Source organism: Impatiens glandulifera, chromosome 2, assembly GCF_907164915.1.
Source record: "Impatiens glandulifera chromosome 2, dImpGla2.1, whole genome shotgun sequence".
Lineage (NCBI taxonomy): Eukaryota > Viridiplantae > Streptophyta > Magnoliopsida > Ericales > Balsaminaceae > Impatiens > Impatiens glandulifera.
In genome coordinates, this window is record NC_061863.1 from 64860483 (window position 1) to 64880295 (window position 19813).

The 19813-nt window shown below is 33.4% G+C and overlaps 1 protein-coding gene across 1 annotated transcript; it reads right to left on the minus strand.

Moving 5' to 3' along the window:
• Window positions 1-550: 550 nt before the first annotated feature.
• LOC124925651 (ABC transporter D family member 1) lies at window positions 551-18129 on the minus strand. The gene is made up of 27 exons (XM_047465717.1): window positions 17973-18129; window positions 17477-17890; window positions 16561-16641; window positions 15618-15903; window positions 13940-14164; window positions 13289-13486; window positions 12678-13132; window positions 11501-11636; window positions 11342-11420; window positions 10742-10980; window positions 10345-10649; window positions 10159-10270; window positions 9901-10059; window positions 7291-7390; window positions 7087-7195; window positions 6623-6713; window positions 6051-6175; window positions 5787-5936; window positions 5633-5705; window positions 4573-4753; window positions 4329-4487; window positions 2734-2880; window positions 2061-2297; window positions 1404-1564; window positions 1250-1302; window positions 1089-1167; window positions 551-928 (listed from the first exon to the last, which is right to left on the minus strand). The coding sequence occupies exons 3-27, from the start codon at window positions 16620-16622 to the stop codon at window positions 842-844; spliced, it is 4008 nt and encodes a 1335-aa protein (XP_047321673.1). The 5' UTR covers window positions 16623-16641; window positions 17477-17890; window positions 17973-18129; the 3' UTR covers window positions 551-841.
• Window positions 18130-19813: the final 1684 nt, after the last annotated feature.

Here is a 19813-nt window from a genome sequence, read left to right on the forward strand (position 1 = left end):
TGTATTTTTTTTTTCAAATATTAATAATAATGTTATTATACCCAATACTAAATTATTATTTTTAAAATATAAAATAAAAATTATTATATATTTTCAATATTAATAAAAACTCAGTCATATATGTATAACTAATATAATTTTTTTTTTTAATATTAAACACTCATTTTATTATTTTATATGGGTATCAACAACAACAAGATCTCTTGAAATCTTATTGTTTGAAGATTTTCAATTTATAATCTTTAGATTATACAAATTTAAAAATTATTTTGATTTTTTTAAAATAAAACAAATTTATATTTACAAATAAAAATAAATATTTTACTTAAATAAATTAACTCATCTGGTTTATTATTATTATTACTTAATTATATATATAAATAATAACTAATATTCTTTTAGAGTAAAATCTAATTATTTTAAGCAATCAATTTTATTTTAATATTATAGACAGCTAATACACCCAATAAAATAAATAAAATTCGTAAATGAAATACACAAGAAGCCAATGTGATAAAATGCATATAATTAATTATAAAAAAAAAATAAAGACACCTCAAGAATTTCCCATTGCCTAATTTTATTTGATAAGGGTAGTATAATAATATACTAGTAGGCTTAGGACAAGGAGCTTAATTTATGTCAATAAATAAACTTTCCTATAACCCAAGAATACACAACCAACTATTCCATATGACTGAAAATTAATAAAAAGTATATTGCAATAGACTAAGACACACTCGACTGCTTTATGCGAATAATCAAGCAGTATCCGATCATTAGAACCGGCATGCACAAGTTGATTTTGTTTTATAAAATAAGAACAAAAAATTATGCCCATTCAGTGTTCGATAGATCGAAGCTCCCACGTACCCTCTCCATCAATCAACCTCAATTCTGTTGAATGGAATGGAATTAACGCAGGTCGCTGCAAACACCCACAAACAAATAGAATCGTTACAACAAAAGCAATGCAACATAAGTAAAATACTTTTCTCAAACAAAAGACGAAGTTATCAACTAAATAACCCCTTATTCTCATTTTTAGAACATTAACTTGTGAAGAAGAAAGGAGAAAAAAATCTTACCTGTGAAGAGGTAACAACCGTGATTCCCATTTCCTTGGCGAGACAGTAAAGGTGTTCTTCAACATCAACGCTAGTAGCACTGCAGTACAAAATTTGTTACTGTAAAGTATTTTTTTTATTTTTTTTTAGAAAATTAATGAATGCTAGAAATTGTTACATACTTGGTGCATTCGTCGAGGATTCCGAATTTAGGCTTGTGAAAGAATAAACGTGCCTTCAAAAAGGGAAAAAGTTTTATGTAACCTCATCAGGCAAGTTACACTAAATAATTAATGAAAACAATCTGAGAATTAATTCCTTCACAAATTAGCTTACCATGCCTAATCTCTGCTGCTCTCCAAGAGACAACATATCTTCCCAGTTCTGATTAACATTAAAGTTACCTTCTCTTTCCAAAAGATAAAGCAATTTTACATTCTCCAGAATGCTTCTCAAATGTTTGTCAAGAATTTCCTGGCCATTTGTTGACGGTTCACCTGAAATTACCATAATAGCTATGTCATTAGTAGTTGCATAAATTACACAAATAATAATAATAAAAACAACTCAAATGGTGTGGGAAAACAACTTTTTTAGTTGTTGTGTTTGCCGTTTGGCGCTTGATATGATAAATTGAATATACAAGTAAATACCAACTGACCCCACTTTTGAAAATACTTTGGTTTCTGAATCTGGATCAGGTAGAAAATTTAAGTTTAAAAACTTCAAGTTTAATATGATTCCATCTGTATGGATCCACAACTAGATGGGAAATGAACATAAATGATGTTTGGAAATGAAGCCAATTTAAACCCAAACTGATAAAATTCTCCTAATACTTCATTATGTCAGTAAAATTGCCTCATTAGGATCCGGACCAAGATCCAGAAACAAAAAGTGTTACCAAAAAGCCCGAAAAGTTGTAAAAATTGGATAGATCTTCAAAAGAGAGGAAGAATAATAAATTAAGCAGGAAAATTAACAGAACCTCACCATTGCCATACAATGCTAATACCCTTTTTTCTGCCTCCTCATTAGAAAGAGGGTATATAACTTGATCCCTCAAACTTCCCAAGCATGTATAGGGACGCTGAGGAATATAAAAGATACCACATCCACATTTAGCCTCTTCATCAATTCTTTGGATGGGTTTGTTTAGTTTCCCACTGACTATTGGCCAAAGTCCATGAAGAACCCTGAAGATAGAGCTTTTTCCGCTCCCATTTGGACCTAGGAAATTTTAAGCTTAGTAAGAAACATGAAACCAGAAAAAGAACACACTCCATAAAGAAAATTATTGAGAAAGTGATAAATGGTGGCTAACAATTTATTCTCCACCCAAGGCCTTTCTTGATGAAGGGTTTAAAACTCCTTATCCCATCATCATTGAAATCATCAATCAAATTACCCTTTATTCTTTTAACATTTTAAATATTAAATACAAAGCATATTTTAGTCATTTAACCCAAATAATCCACTTTTTCATCAAACAAGATTTGTTTTTTCAAAAAATTGGTTTATTTCAGAAGAAAAGAACTACATTAAACAAGCTCCAAGAGCACATTTCATAAAACTCTTGTACAACCATTACTAATTTAGGAGAATAAATTTATGTGATCACCCAATTATCTAAGAAAAATGAAGAGAGAAGAAAATATCAACTAACCAGTAAGAAGCAAACTTTTTCCTGGCATTATTTCACAAGTCAATTTCCTAGCTAATAATTTCTGTCCTGGGCTGATGATATCCACATCAGAGATGACAATAGCATCATTTGAATTCATTGATGACATGGTCTCAGTAATAGAATCATCTGCATAATCCATCTTTTATCAATACAAGCATCAACATCCAACGATACAAGATATCAAAGAGAAAAGATGCAGTAAGTGCAAATTCTTGGTCTGAAATAATTTGTTTGCAAGAAAAACAGCTCAAGAAAATTGGATAGGATTATTGCAATAGAATCTAGCATATATTTATCCATAAAAATTCTATAAGAGCAGATATGATATATAACACTGGAAAAGTTGCATGCTGGTAGGGAAAGTGTATTTCTCTATTGAATTTCTTTAGCAACAGTATAGCATGATGCATCTAGGTAGTATATACTTTTTGACACAGGCTTTTGCTCTTGTCCTATTTCGTCTGATGTACTTTTTATTACTTTTCCTCTCAAACTTTCTTTCTAAGCATAAATGAAGACATTGAGTGAGATGCACAAAATTTTATCACCCTTCATACCTAAAACCCACAAAAAAAGCTCAAGTATCAAATAAATGGTCTGGATGATGTACATGTCATGGAACACATCTTCATGACAAAAATACTGATAATATAGGCATACAAAACCAAGACTGATAAACCATCTGCTGGTGATTTCTTTTCATTGGCACCAGAATATTTGTTAAACAACAAAGGTTTCCGTATCTTTACAAAAACTACACAAGACTTTGTCAGTTCAAAAGGGTTTTGCAGCTACATTATCAGTCAATATGTTTTGTAATTGGCATTCTCTGTTGTTATGGTTGCTCATTCTCATATGTGGATACTTAAAAATGAATTAGCATGAAATTATGTGTGAACAGAACCACATTCATTAACAAGAAAATATAATAAGGAATTGATGGAAGCTCCAAACCAATCCTGAATGGCATTCTGGAAGTAGCTTAGTAAGACTACAAAAAATATCACTGGATTTTCACTCACCAGCCGCCACACACTAAAATAGTTCTATATCAACTTGAATTGACCCCCTCATTATACGCTGGATGAAACATTATTAACTTGACAGGAAACAAATAATAAATCTTTTTTTGTGTGTGTCAAAGAAGTACACAAGGATATCAAATGTGCCTCTTCTTCTCGTTACTAGCAAAAGAACCCTGCAATACTTTATCAATATTCAAGTTCTTTCCTGATACCTAAAATCAATGTAATGCCTGCTTCTAATTGGATTTAATCTGTAAAAACTAATAAGCAAATCATTTTAGGCACTCATGCTTCTGTCAGGCTGTGGTAACTTCAATAAACATCATATTCATAGAAAAAAATATTCAGAGCAGACACATAGTTGATAAAGAATATGCACAGGCCTCCACCCATAGGAACATAACCACCGTCGACACAACATATATAGCAACTTCAAAACAAAAAAGAAACTACAACCTAAAAACGTACAAGCAAGTTTCACTTTGTGCAACACTTGTTGTAACTGTTTAGGTATATATCTCAAATAAAGAGAACCAGACAAAGACGGACCTTTTTGGGCAAAATCAAGAAGCTCTTCAAGCTCAAAAATTCGATTGATCCCTCCAGACAACTCAAGGAACTTTCTGTGTAGTTCAAGGATGTCACCAAAAGCCAAAAAGCTTTGTGATACAACGGATGCTAGGTAACGTAGAGCGTGGGCTAATTCACCTGAAAATCATTCCATTCAGAGATAAACATCACTCTAGAATGAATGAAACAAATGTGGCACACTACATAGCTTAGAAACTAGTACCTTGAGTGGAGGTCAGAGCTCGATCCCCTGAGTGTTCAATAGCATACAATAAGCTCAAACCCCATGTAACATTATGTGGGAGTTGCTTGGTGATAAAATCGTCCAGTGCGCCAAAGAGCCATTTCCTCTTAAGATGTGATGCAGAATGATCAAGGAGGTCCTTAAACCTTGATTCAATCATCTGCTTGGTTGAGAGTAACATCAGTAAAATTTCTTCTTCCAGTACAAGTATTTAATATTTGACAAAATGATAATGGAGAGGGAACTAGAAAATGGCTTGTATTCTTGCATATTTCTGAATGATTCAACTAATACAAGGAGAGAATAATTTATAGCCAAAACAAAAAGAAACTAATTAAATAATAGAGCAATTTCATAAAACATAAATGAGCCTTGCTTGGGAAGCAAAGCAATGTTGGAGTAAATGGCTCATGGAAAATGATAATGTGCCGAGATTGGTATTCCACAATTTATGTTGCAAGACATGGATAACTGTTCTTCAAACCTTTGCCATATCTAACAAAAGAAATTCAAGTAATTATGCAAACAAAAAATCTAAAACTAATGCAGCAAAGAAACTTTCTAATCTATGTTCCATCTTAAAACTGACTCAAACTCTTAACTTTGCTGCACCACAGCTTAATGGGCATGACTTATTTTATCCCATCTACAACAGGTACATAAATAATAGCTTTAACTGAAAACATCAGAAACAAGATGCACCTGCAGGTCATTATATGAATGCCTTGTTCTATTGTGTTACTAGGTATTTCATCACTTTACTAGTCAACTCATTATTTCTATTGGCCAATACAACACTTTTGTATGTTGTGCCATCAAATTCAACCATTTCTTTGATCCCATGTTCTGTGATGTTCTAATTCCTAACAATATTTTTATGCCAAGAGTTACAAGAAGAAGTCAACTTTTCTGGCACGGTACATTCATGATTTACTATAGAAAAGGCACAGAGTTATGAAATTAAAGATGCAGCAGAAACGAGATAGATGAAGAAATATAATAGAATAGAATAGAATAGAATGAAGTTCAGGAAACCTACAGCTTTCTCTCGGGCACCACCTCCAAAGAATGCCACAGATTCAGCATGTGTGCGTAATCTCTCATGCATGAACCTGTGTCCGTGGAAGTCAGGTATCTCCATGCAATATTACTTTACAAAACAACATAAGTAGAATAAATAGAAAGTGAATTACCTAAACATTCCCTCAAGCTTTTGTTCCTGACTTGCTAAGTCACCAAAATCAGGAGCAACAATTCTCAGAAGACCTAGACCCAGCAACATATAAGCATATAAAATGGCAACACCCCTTCTACCAGTTAACAGCATCATTCTCCATGTGAACCTAAGAGCAACCATATTTCCTAATATTACATATGGAGATCCTAACAGCTTTTAATGAAAATTTGGACTCCTAAAACGAAAAGTAAAGAAGATGTATGACTATAGATGCACTTACCATAAAATGTCAACAGATGGTTTCACCATTCCAGTGACTAATCCCGACAAGTCACCAGTTAATTTCTCCAGATCTTGAGTTAATCTCTGGTCTGCATCTATATTAACATTTGACATGTGGAAAACCTACAGAGTAGATTTACATGGTTAATAGGAAGTATCTAAGTGTTGGGGCTGTACTTATGGGCTGAAAATATGCAGTACTTTCTATATCTTTGTGCTGAAACACAAGAAAGAATGTTATGCTTTTGTGTATGTAGTTGATGGTAGATCTAGATCCTAATTCTATGGGAGACTTTTCTCTAGTGATGAGATACAATAATCAATTACACAGACAATAATTATTAGTAACTAATTAATGAAGGGATTGTTGGATCAATAGTATTTTGGCTAGCCTCAAAAGATGAGGCTCCAAACTTTTTTATTATAGAATTGATTTAATGGTGAAGCCATGCAAGAAGGAACCTGCAACAAACTTTCAAAGAATGGCACTCACCCAGAAATTCTATCCTCAAAATGAAAAACTATAAATACAGGAATTCCTGGGAAAATTTTGGATGCTTGTCATATTACCTTATAATAAGCATTATTTCGCAAATAGTTTTTTAGTAAATGTTGAGTCAAACGGATCCTCCAACCAAGGGCAAGTCTGGCTGTCAAGTGCCTGTATATGAATAATATGAAATAAAAAAGGTGCATTGTCTATATTCAATAGAAGCTGACATAATAAGAAGCAGCACCCTCAATATTACGCATGTCCCAGAATGTGTGGCAGGAACATATATACAGGCATGTGTATCAGGTCATAATAACATGCCTATATCCACAACTTGCTTTACAATATTCATTGCAAGTCCAGCACATTAATAATGTTTCAGTGAAACAAGGTTTCAAAATAAAGTTTCTACAAACAGTTCAAAGAATTCTAACTTCAAGTTCACATATCTAACAAAACAATAATTGATGTGAGATCAGTAACAAATAAATGATAATATGCTAAGGATGTCAGTCCAATCTAAAGTACTGTTATAAATCACCTCAAAGAAGGGGCAACAAATGAAGATGCTGCACTTTGAAGAACACTGACACCAACAAGTTTAGTGAATGCAGCTTTATCTTGCTCCAAAACATACTTCACAGTTGTCCCTGAAATTTGTAATTCAAAATAATAACAACAAAATTGATAAACACAACTTTTGAGTAAAAACAAATAAAGAGAACATGCACGAAGGAACAATCACCATTCAAAGAGGCGATGCGATCAGAAATCCAGGTTCTTGATATCACAAGTATAGCAACTGAAAGAAGCTGCATACCCTGCTTGTCCATTACTGTTGGCACCTATAATGTCCATGATAATGCTTCCAGTTGGTATAACATATTCCAAAATGAACAGAAAGCATGAACATGGAGATGTTCAGATTTATGCCAACTAGTTGTAAAGGAAATATATGCAGGCCCTATATATCATATCCATGCATACCAAAAAGCCATGTCAATAACATACATTAAAGACCTTAAGGGAGCATGTAGTTGGTAATGAGTCAAGGAAAAAGAAGGGGGTGAAGCAACAAAACTCATGAATTTTTTGTGATCTTTCTGCACTCACCCATATTACTTTCCAGAACAAGTAACTTCTTCACCCTCTCCCCCCACCCGAACCACCCCGCGCAAAGTATGTGCAGAGATTTTGGATTTGTTCATAACGATCAAATTATATCTGGTCTTGTTTCCACCTTTCCAGTCATTCTCAGTGTTCTAAATGGCGGTCGAGGCGGCCGCCTAGGCGGTAGGCGGTCCAACACCGCTCCGCCTATGCATGAGGCGGTCAGATTATTTAATTATTTATTATTTTTAATTAATTAATTACTAAGATTAATATATGTATATATATATTTAATAAAAAAACTCTTTATCACCCACTATTTATTTAAATTTTGAAATGACTCTTTACATTCCAATTCATTTATCTTCTTCTTTTCTGTTTCTTATCTCATTCACCTCACCTCCTTGATCATCTACATCTTCTTAGATCATCTAATCATCTATCTCTTCTTCAGCTCGTCTACATACTTATTTTTGTTAAATGTTACTATATTAAAGAATATTAATTTGACTTTTTAGTAAAATGATAATTATAGAACATCTTTATTATATTTATATTCAACCGCCTAGGCACCGCTTAGGCACCGCCTAGGCACCCGAGGCAGTAGGCAGTCACTTACCGCTCCGCCACCGCCTACCGCCGTTTAGAACACTGGTCATTCTAGATACAATTTTTAAAATGACATAAATACTAATTACTTTTGGAATGGAAATTGGGCAAGAACTACAAGAATGCCCCATTCATTCTGGGGTGAAGAAGGGGATTGATTATCATAATAATAAATAAAAAGTATAAAAATCTACTAGTAATTTAGTTGGATTACCTATTAAATTCAATTATAAAAAGTACATTTATAGAAAACGACCTCTTATTTGAACAGTCAAAAGGAAATAAATAAAACGGCCCTTCTCATTATCAAAGAAATAGAAAATGGTATATGGTATTCTCCATGTGTCCAATGGAAATACTTGGAATTACATCGGAAGATAGATAATTATCACTACTGAAAATAGGTCTCTCCAAGGAAATGGACTAGGCTTGGAAATTTAAAGGAAGGTAAAGCAAGCTGTCATAGCAATCACTTTCTGATTTAGGGAAGAAGGCAGAGCGGAAGAAGAATTTTTTAAAATGGAATAAATAAAAAACAGAAAAGAAAATGATAGGATAGAAGAAAGTGATTCAATCAACCTTCCTGGCTATTGGATACCAGCCTATGTGATCACTACCAAGATGGCTCTATCACTAGTCATATAAAGTACCTCCTAGGAAATGGATTCACTATTAAAGTGTGTAGAAAATTATAAATAACTAGTTATTGTGATATTATAGTTAAAGGATAAATAACTATTTAAAGTGATATTATCCAGTTATTATGTTAAAGGATAAGCGAATGTAAAGCTAATGATTTTCCTTAGTTATCACAAAGAGGTTTCTACTTTCTAGGAAGGTAGAGTTATCCTGTAATCTTTTGATTTGTATTCAAATACACAGACGTGAATAATATACAACTTGTTTCCCCTCTATTTACTTTTCCGCAAAGTTGATACAGAACAAACTGAAGAACATCCGCGACACCGGTAATCAATAAAAATGCATCTCAATTTTCCAAAAATAAAAGGAAAAGTGAACAAGAAAAGTTGAGTATTGTGTCATTGTTGAGGCAGACCTCACCATCAAACCGACAATTGAAGGAAAAGAAACCAAGACTAACTGGTAGGTAACACCGAACTTAAGGGAAAAAGAGATTCCACATTTTGAGCCTTTAGCCTAGGGATGCAATAACATCTTAATTATATATTCATCAATGATGAAACAATATGTCCAAGATAAAGGATACATTTGATTTGATTCTTGGGAAGTATTCAAACCCACAAGATCAAGGAGACAAGTTATTGTTGCCACTAAATATTGGACACATATGAAACAAGTACTTGTTGCTTCTATAGAAGTAAATAGAAGTTGAAGAGCTTGAGAACGTTATTTCATTTAGGACTAAATGTATGCACATTTGAAACATATAAAGTTAAGATCTTAAATCCACAATTGAGTTCATAAAGCATGCAAGTATTTTCATATGCAGAGTACCAATCAAGTTCTTAAGGAACAAAAAATCAGTTATTTATTCTAGAAACAGGTTAAGGAACGCTTATGCTGGTTTAAGCCACTGCTAACTCTCAACATCTAATATTCAAAATTTGTTGGGTAAATAGGTCCGACACAGCACTTTAGTAAGAGGGATACTTACAAGTATTTTAAACATGGAAGCTATTCTGAGAGGAAGTGATCTTTGAGTAACCCGAAGTTGTGGAATTACAGGCAATGAAACATCAGGAAGAACTGGAGGTGATTTTCTTATCAACTCTGACACGTAAGGTTCTGACTTTGCATTTGAAAAGGCAGGATCCTGGTTATCAGGAATGTCCAGGAAGCAAATGATTAGATGAAACCAAGAATAAGAAAATTACAAAAGAAAACAATGGATGATATCTGTCCCCATCATTACCCTTTTAGTATTTGTAAATGCTCGCTGAACAGCCATGGCATCATTTTGGCGAACTGTATCTGACAACTTCAGTGTGTTGAATCCACCTTCGCTTAGAGCTGGAGAATCCCCTCTGAATTTTTTATAGAACTGTCAGCATGAGATATTTAGCAATAGCATTGAGAAAATAATTTTGGCTTTCAGAACCTCTTGTAATCCACACTCCAGCCTCCTTCACCATCCAAGGACAAAACTATATCATGAAATGCAACCAGTGCAGGGCGGTGGGAGATTGTAATGCAAGAGGTTCCCATTGCTCGGACTTTAGCACAGAAGCGTTCTTCCATGTCAGTTGTCACAGCGCTGGTGCATTCATCAAGAATAGCAAATTTTGGCTTATGATAGAAGAGTCTGGCCATTCCCAATCTTTGCTGTTCCCCCAAAGATAACTCATCTCCCCAATTTACCTCTTTTTGAGGAGGATAACGATCTAGTAGATATTCAAGGTCCACCTACATCAATGAATATAAAGTTCATTGATGTTTAAAGCAAACAAAATAGTTCATATTACAAAAATCTTACTAGACAAGATATTAACACTTACATTCTTTAATAGTTCAGTCATCTCACTATTTGTCAAAGGTTCAATCTCTTGATCTGCTGTAAGAGGATAAATTAATTGATCACGAAGTGTTCCAACAGCAGTATACGGCCGTTGAGGTACATAGAATATCTCTTTATTGAGATCTGAACCAACTCCTGGCTTGACTATGTTTCCAGATACCAGAGGCCAGAGGCCCCCTAAAACTCTAAAAAGTGAGCTTTTTCCACTACCATTTGGACCTACAGTGCAATATAAATTCATTTGTCAGATGGCATTGACCAATGAACTTGCAAACATGGAATGTTGTCAGATAAGATCTAAATTCTAATTGGATAATCTTCTGAAAACAGATTGTTCAAATTAACTTTTATCCATCATTTAGTTCCCACTCATGGATCGTCAATTAGTTATGATTCATGTAACAAACTCCAACCACAAAATCACGGCTTCAAGCTAACAAAAAGATTGGATGAGTTCCAAAGCCAGATAAAAAATTAGCACCAAAAAGCTCGAGGAAAAGGAAAGACCAACCAAGAATAGTTAGATAATAAGCAAAAAGGATTCTAACAGAAGGATTATTTTTTAGGTCAAGGAATTCACCAGTAATCAATAGATTGGACCCTGATTCAACCCTCAGTGTCAAATCCTCCACCAAAACATTACCAGTAGGGGTAACAACCTGAAATGTGTGAAATAATTATGCATTGAACAGTAAAATATGCAAATATTAAGTACAGACCCTAGTACTTATCCAGTTACCTTAACATTATCAAACTCGATGTAGTTAGCTTCACTAACACAATTTCTACTTCCCTTTCTCTGTAAAGAGGAGACCTCGTGAATGCTCAGCTCACTTGATACGGTTAAGAGTTCATGAATACGATCAGCATAACCACTACAAATAAGAAACATGGAGTGTCAAGAAAAATAGTTTGAATTCATGACAAAGACATAGTATAGGGTTAGCCCTGAAATTGGTATTGAACAGGAGATATTTGACCCATTTGTTAAGCACGACTCTCCGGCTCAATTTGCAATTCCACTTCAATGAGCATGAAGATCACTTCATTAAGAAGCACTTAGTCAAATCTAAACCACAGCATAATAGTCTTAGTTGAAATTTGTGATTTCTCCTTCGTAAGTAAATTTGTGGCAAGGCTCTACCAATCTAATAACTCTAAATCTCCTCTCCCCTTCCCTTTTCCATCATTACTTCTTCCGTTTGAATACGTATATAGGGTAGACTGGCATAGTTGTAGATAGTATGAATGGTATAAATGTAATTAGAAATAGGTGTAGCTAATAAATAGTAGAATTTGTAGTAGATCCAGTTATGAAATGACTTGAGAAGTTACTCTTCATTTCTCTAGTTGTCTCATCTAAGGGCTTCGGCCATTTTCTTCTTACCCTAATTCTTCTCTGGCCTAGAATTCATTACTTGGTACGTATCAATTTCTTCCACCAACTCCAACTAGGATAACTTTCCCACAAAGATCACTTGACCATTACTTAAACCTTCTTCAGCCACACAATGCTCTAGTCTTACAACTCCCTAACAATTTATTATTCCATTCTCAATAATACCATGCATTACTTGTCTATATTTCTAAAAATAATTATTTTTTCATAATTGCAGCTGAAAATCTCTGAGTTAAACCCACACACACAAAAAGTGCAATTGATATTTTAAGAATTTAAAATATAGGTTCCACAGGAATATTATTAGATATAGACATATTTTATTTTAAATCTTTAATTGGCGCAAAGTCATTCATGCTTGCACTCCAAGCATGATTGTCACTTCCTGCACTTAGGCAGTTGAAATACCACAGCCCTAACTCCATTTACCATATACGTGCAATAGACATAAAAATACACCATCTCAAACTCTGTTCATTTAATTAAAATGGAAAGAAAAATAGGGGCACAAAATTACCTTAGACGATTAAGACGTCTTGAACTAATGGAAAGTGTTCCCAAGGACTGAAATAATGATATGATAACACTTGTATGATATCTCAAATTGCTCAACATCTCAGCCCGTCCCAAAGTCGAAGAGTCTGGTCTTAAATTACCAGCAAAGAAAGGTTCAATTATCAGTATAACAGCAACTGTAGCCCCAAGATACTTTAGCAAAAAATCCTGGATCATGCCAAACCACCAATGGTCATGCAGAACAGCTCCCATGTGTTGAAAAAGATTCATAAACTTTTGCTGAATATGGTATTCCTCTCTATGTTCACCACCATAAAATGCTATGCTTTCTGCATGTGTCCTCAATCGTGAATGAAGCTGGCGATATTCCCCTTCAAGCTGTTGTTCCTTGGACATCAACTTCCCAAAGGCAGGGGAGAAATTTCTGATCAAGGTACCTGCTCCTAGAACATAGGCCTGCAACGGGAGTTTAAAATATGGAACAGCTGTGGCAATAGAACTGCCAATTTATTGTACAAGACAAGTCGGGCTATAGTGCCGACAAAGTGGCACCATAAGCTCCTAGAATGATGAAACTTGTACAAAGATATAGGTGGAGAAGAGATATCTTACCAATATCCAGACAACATATTTTGGACTTGCGTACGAACACAAGCGCCAAGTATATAGCAAACCATCGGTCACTGCTATGAGGTCATCTTGCACGAGTTCACTCAATTCGGAGCAGAATTTTGGTACATCACTAGCAATTCTTTGCTCAGGGTTTGTTATCCGGCCATCAACATGTGATATTTTGTAGTATGTCATGTTCTGCAACCCAAGCAAAGAAAAAATACATGGGAAAAAAATATGATTAAGCAAAGACCAAGATGTGATTGTATTTATCACAACCAAACTACACAAGTTCATAACAAGTTACAAGATATCAGATCAGTCAGCAGTATCCTGTCATAGTGCTTTGTGGTACTATTTTAGAACCGTGATGGATGAGTGTCCTGTCCCCAGTCGTCAACATTTTCAATAGAATAAAAGGGAATACGAGAAGCGTTCAAACATTACAAAGTCTAGACGATGAGAAACAATGACACTTATTTGAGAGCTTTGGAGAGAAAGAGTGAGAGAGACAATTGCCAATAGCATAGTATCAAGGAAATACATGTGACAAAAACAAGATATTTTCCTATTCAAATCTACAGACAATCAAGACTGTAAACACAATTATCATAAAAAATGAGGAAGATTTCAAGCAAAACTGAAAATAACCTGAAAATAATGAGTATGGATGAGCTTTGTCAATATTTTTCTGAATCGCAAGCTCAAAGTCCCTGTTATGTACTTGGATGTTGAATGCAAGGTTGAATGAAGAAAACAAAGCAAAAGATTTTCAAAAATCAGGCGGAAAAATGTTGGGACTCGCCGAAGAAAAGCAGCTCGGAACAGAAATCCCTGCACTTTTGCTAATCTATTGCTTAAAGCGGTTCGCAACATCTGCATCAATACAAAATCAACTCAGTTAATCACTGAAGATATGAAGAGTCCCTAACAACATTTATTTTGTAACACGAAAAGATTATCATTGACTGATGCCTATTGCAGGATAAAATTAATTGATATTTAAATATTATCATTTCCAACATGTTTTAAGCAACATAATTGTTTTGCATATTTAAGCAATTTACATATTTCCCTTACGAGACCATTAAAAAAGGTAATTGGAGAAAATGAGTATGTGAAGGATAAGCAGCATAATTTTACTTTGTAACAAAAAGGGGTTTCACACTTTCCAAATGAAATGCAATAAATAAGGGGAGATGTGATTCTGGCCCAATGATAATAATCACTGTTTATATTCTCAATAGAAGCATAGTTGGAAGAATCCAAAGACTTGATAGCAGCACCCAAACAATTCGAAGGGAACATCATTTGGCTCCTGTATATATTTAATAAAAGGCATATAACTTGTTGTAGGGCCATCTGATCATTTTATTAAAAATTATATCTCATCATAATATTTTATTTACAAGTACACGTTGAGTTTCCTGATAAAACAGTTCAAACTATCCTTTTTTCCAAGAAAGCTCAAACTATCTTTGACCCAAAAGCCCACATACCATCCCTCTTCTACCCTAGCGGCAACAAGAGGTGGATAGCCTCCGTGAGGTCCTGGGTTCGAGCCTGTTAGGCAGCAAGTTCTGCGCCTGGTTAAATGGTTAAGTGAGTTTGCAGGCTATGTGTTTAACCCGCGGGGAGTAGTCGCACTCCAAAGGAGAAGCGAACCCAGCGTTCTCAAGAAATAAAATAAAAATTAAAAAAAATAAAATACACCTTATCATCAACTCTATCTTGTGATTAATAGATAAATCATCTGTGAATCATATTGTTACTTCACAATCACGATGAAAAGCCAATTTCTTGAGATTATGAGGAAAATGTACAATTACACACATTGTTTTTCCCCAACTAAGTATAACAAATTCTTTACTTAACCTTGAGGGAAGATGGTGGAAACAAGGGGGAAGGTGGCTAGTTTCACGAGATCAGTTGTGAAACTAGACACCCAGCTTCCATCAAGTATCAAAAGTAGCAGAACAAGATAAGCAGACAAAGAACAACATGTGTATATCAATTATGTCTAAGAAAATACTACCAATCTGCATGAAGCAGTATTTGTCCCATCCTAATGTGATAAAAAAAAACATCTTCATCAACCATCCCCTAGTACTCTTCGCCTATCAAATTTGTTTTACAGTAACAGTTTTGTTTTCTTTAAATGTATTTGATTAGGAGGAACAATTATTCAATAATTGAATAATTTACAGCTGCACTCTAAACCAACAAGATTTATCAACCGCATGTACAGTGTAACTAGACCAGGCAGACAAGAAGAAATTAGATAAAACAGAATCTAAAACATAGAAACTTTGAAGTTAAAAATAATTACCACTACTCCCACCAACGCTAGAATATCTCTCGCACCCATCTGGCCCATACGAGACAGAAGAATCGCAGCCAGGACCTGAAGCGACTGCAATCCACTTTTTTTCTTTTTTTGTCTACTTTTCTTCACAATATTTTCATCTCCATTCACCTTCTCTACTTGTTCATCATTTTCTCCAAGCCCCTTGTAATTACTGAAAGAATCATATCTTTTCTGGTGATGCCTGGAATGCAAGTAAGCAACTGTCCCTCCCGCAACTGCTACACCAGTGGCAAGTAACAAGGATTTCCTGCAGGAGATGGAGCAAACAGTGACCCACTTTTCCACTAAACAATTGACAAAATACATACTCAAAATTGTATAACCAAAATGTATAAGAAGTGCACGTGCAAAGCATGGCTCTAGAGAGGTAATATTTTTGCTATAGACCCAAGCAAACATGCAAGACATGAACCAATAACAGCCTTTCAAACAAATGATCATTCAGATAAGAGACTATTTACATAGTACTGCAAACATTACTGTGGAGTTTTAACCTCTAACTGCATTTCAAACAAGTGATCATTCAGATAAAGACTATTTCTATGCAAATGGTAATACTCCCATCTTTATTCTTTCTCTTATGGAATGACATGAAAATTTTAGGTTAACAAAATGAGCTTATAAGCATTCCATCACCTTCCTGATATAAAGTTTAGGAGTATGCAACACTCTAAGGACCACCAGAAAAAAGAGGCATACTAAGTATTTTGCAGCACAAATTGCTTGACATTCCCATGCAAGTAAAACAATTATTGAAGTAGCAATTGTTTTATGTTGACAAACATCTGAACTTCATATCAGGAGTACATAAACACCATCTCAGTATTATGCTATTACATGCCAAATTGCACGAGTGTGATTCCAAGGGAACATAATTTTAATACAATTATAAAATGGTTGATACCTTCTTGAGGCCAGAAGTTTACGGCCATGTTCAGTCAACTGCAGTAGCTGTAGAGAAGGCATGGCGAAAGGATAACCCTCCCTACAAAAAATTAAAGGTTGAACCGCTTTCTCAAATTCTGAAGCAAAGAAATTAGTTGTATACGTGTTCAACAATAAAGACAAAAGGTAGGAGGGGAAGAGGGACTGGGAGAACAGACAAATCAAATCAAATATCTGAATAGGAAAAGGATATCCAGGTACAGAACCTTGACAAAGCAGCATAACTTTGTAATATAAAAGAGAAATGTTGAATGTCAGCAAATGTCTCATCTTGAATTCTTAAATGGTAGTAGAACATGAATCAATCATTTAACTACTAAAAGCCCTTTTAGTTGTTATGTGCAATGTGCATGAGTATGATGCAGGACATGATCCTTAATTGGAGAAATGTTGAAAATAACAAAAAGACTAGGTATTACCTTATGTGACTTTTTATTGCTAATGAAAATAGAATTAAGAAAAAATCTGAAACTATAAAAAATTGTATTGCAATCAAAAAGGTCAAACATAACTAAACATATGGATGCAACAAACAGTATCTGATTAACAAACGAATGCCTAAGTTAGGCAGCCCGAATCAGCTAAGGCATCAACAATTGAATGCCTAGAGTAGCTATCACCAATACATCCTACAAAACAGGCAGGCTTACGTTTTTCTACTTTCCATCACCATCCATAAGTTAAGAAGAAAATTCATCATTTTACAATTGTATAATAGAGCTCTTATCCCACCCAATAAATCCACAAGCTAAATGCAGAAACAACAATTCGAGGATTGTTTCATCACAGAAGGGAACAGTACTTGGACTATTTGAAAGCAGCAGTTGGAGTCAAGCAGAAATTCAAAAGAAAGACATTAGATTATGAACAATTACCCTAATAATTCACCAACTTCGTCTTAGATGAATCATGAGATGGCCCAATTAAACAGCAAAGTGAATTCCAATTAATTTTCAGTCAAAAGGGTCAACGTCTTCTTTCCTATCCGAAATTCTCAACTCCAAATTTTGTCACCGACAAAAAACGCGAGTAAAGTCGATAGATTCTTCTCTTGCAAAACGGAATCTTTTCTGCGCCTATCCTCTCTATCTCACTGTATCTCAAATGACTGACCTCGGGGGGTCAAATATTGGCACCACGACGCCGTCAGTAGTGATATTAAGCAACGAAGCTCATCGAGAATGAAGGCTATTGATTAGAAGTTGGAACCCTGGCTTAGATTCGAGCTTGAATTGATGAGTAAATTGGGCGCAGTTGATTACGAACGAACGGAACAGAATCACGAAGCCCTTGAATAACAAAGATAAATAGTTTACATATATACACTTAAGCCAAAGGAACCTTGAGGAGGAGAAGAAGAAGAAAACAAACCGATCTTTATTACTGCAGGAAAGAGGGAAGGAGGGAGGGCGATAACGAGAGAATCTGGCTGCTGCTGGTTCGGTCTTTAACAATCAATCATGTGTCATCACAATATAATACATGTATCGATCGTCGTCCCAACTCCGCTCAGGACTGTTTGGTACCTACATACAATCAACTCAATTTATAAACAAAATCTCTAATACAAAATAATAATTAATTAAAAGATACCTATATAATTAAAACTAATAACCCTACAAAAATATATATACATATTATCACAAAAATAAATTAAAATATATAGATAAAGACATAAGACGACAAGAAAAAATGATTTTCTCAAGTTTCAATTATCATCTATTCACTTTAAATTTAAATATATAAATTCAGATAACTCATTCTCATACCAAACATAATATAAAATATATTTTCATTTTTTTGGTATGAATAATAATTTTTTATCCAAATTTAAGATAGTTAATCATGACTAGGCGCGACAAAATTATCATTATACTAAAAAAAAATTGATAAGATTGGTATTGTAAATTAAAAGTATATATATAATTTAAAGTAAATAAATAATTACTAATGATAATTAAGTTCTGATCTTCATTTGTAGAAATTAAGTTCACATTCATTTTTTTTTTTTTTTTTTTTTTATTGAAGACTTGACTATTAAGGTACTATTAAAGTGTGTCATTTTAGTCTTTGACTAGATTTTTCTGATTAAAAAATAAATATTTTTATATATAAACGGTATAATACTGATAATCATGTTGGGATGAATGGTAATATAATTAATACAATTGAATGGGTCACAACTCCATTTTTAGAGGCCTCAAATCTTTAATTTTTAGTATGTAATATTATTAATTATATATTATATAATATAAAGTATCTATTTTATCATAATATTATATTCTTTTTATATTTATTTTCTTAACTTTTTTTCTATATATTATATATAATAAATTTTTTTTTCTCCATATTATATTATTTATTTTTCTCTCTATATTATATATAATATAATAATATATTTAAAAAAGTTCTATCTCCATATTACATCTAATATAATAATATATTAATTTTTTTCTCTCAATTTTGATTTCTAAATAATTTCATTATTTTTTTTATAGCATTTTTTATCCTTAATTTTATGCTTATTTTCTATCTATATGTACTGTAACTATTTTATATCACTAACCTTAATTATATTGTTTATATTATAACTGTCTTTCTATTTCTAATATTTTAATTTTTTTTATTATAAATCTAACCCTAACCTGAAAAGTTATTTTTGAGGTTACATTTTAATGCTCTTAAATTTATTTTTTTATTTAGTCTTATTCTTTTATTTATCTTCATAATCTCTTCTCAATTTAAAACATTCCATCATATTTTTTTCATTATAGAAACATCATACATAATATATCACAAATATCATAAGTTTCAAAATCATCCCATGTATATCAATGCTTATTACCATATGTATTTTTTTCTATTTTGAAATAAATGATCTAGTTATATATTTAATTTGTATATTTAATATATTTTTAATAAAAAAATGAACTATTATTATATTTATTTTAATTTTTGGGGTCACAAAATTTGAATTTGCCTGGACCTCCCAACTTTCAGGGTCGGCCCTGCTGATAACCCTGCTGATAACGTATCAAAAATATATCGATACAACATAAATATTGAGTATCATTGATATGTTATTTTTTTATCATATCGAGATTTATGATATACCGGAAATTTTAATATACATTATGGATAACCAATTTCCGTAGTATACTATACACACTCATCTTTAGTCAAACAGAAATAATTATAGAGTTGGATAAATC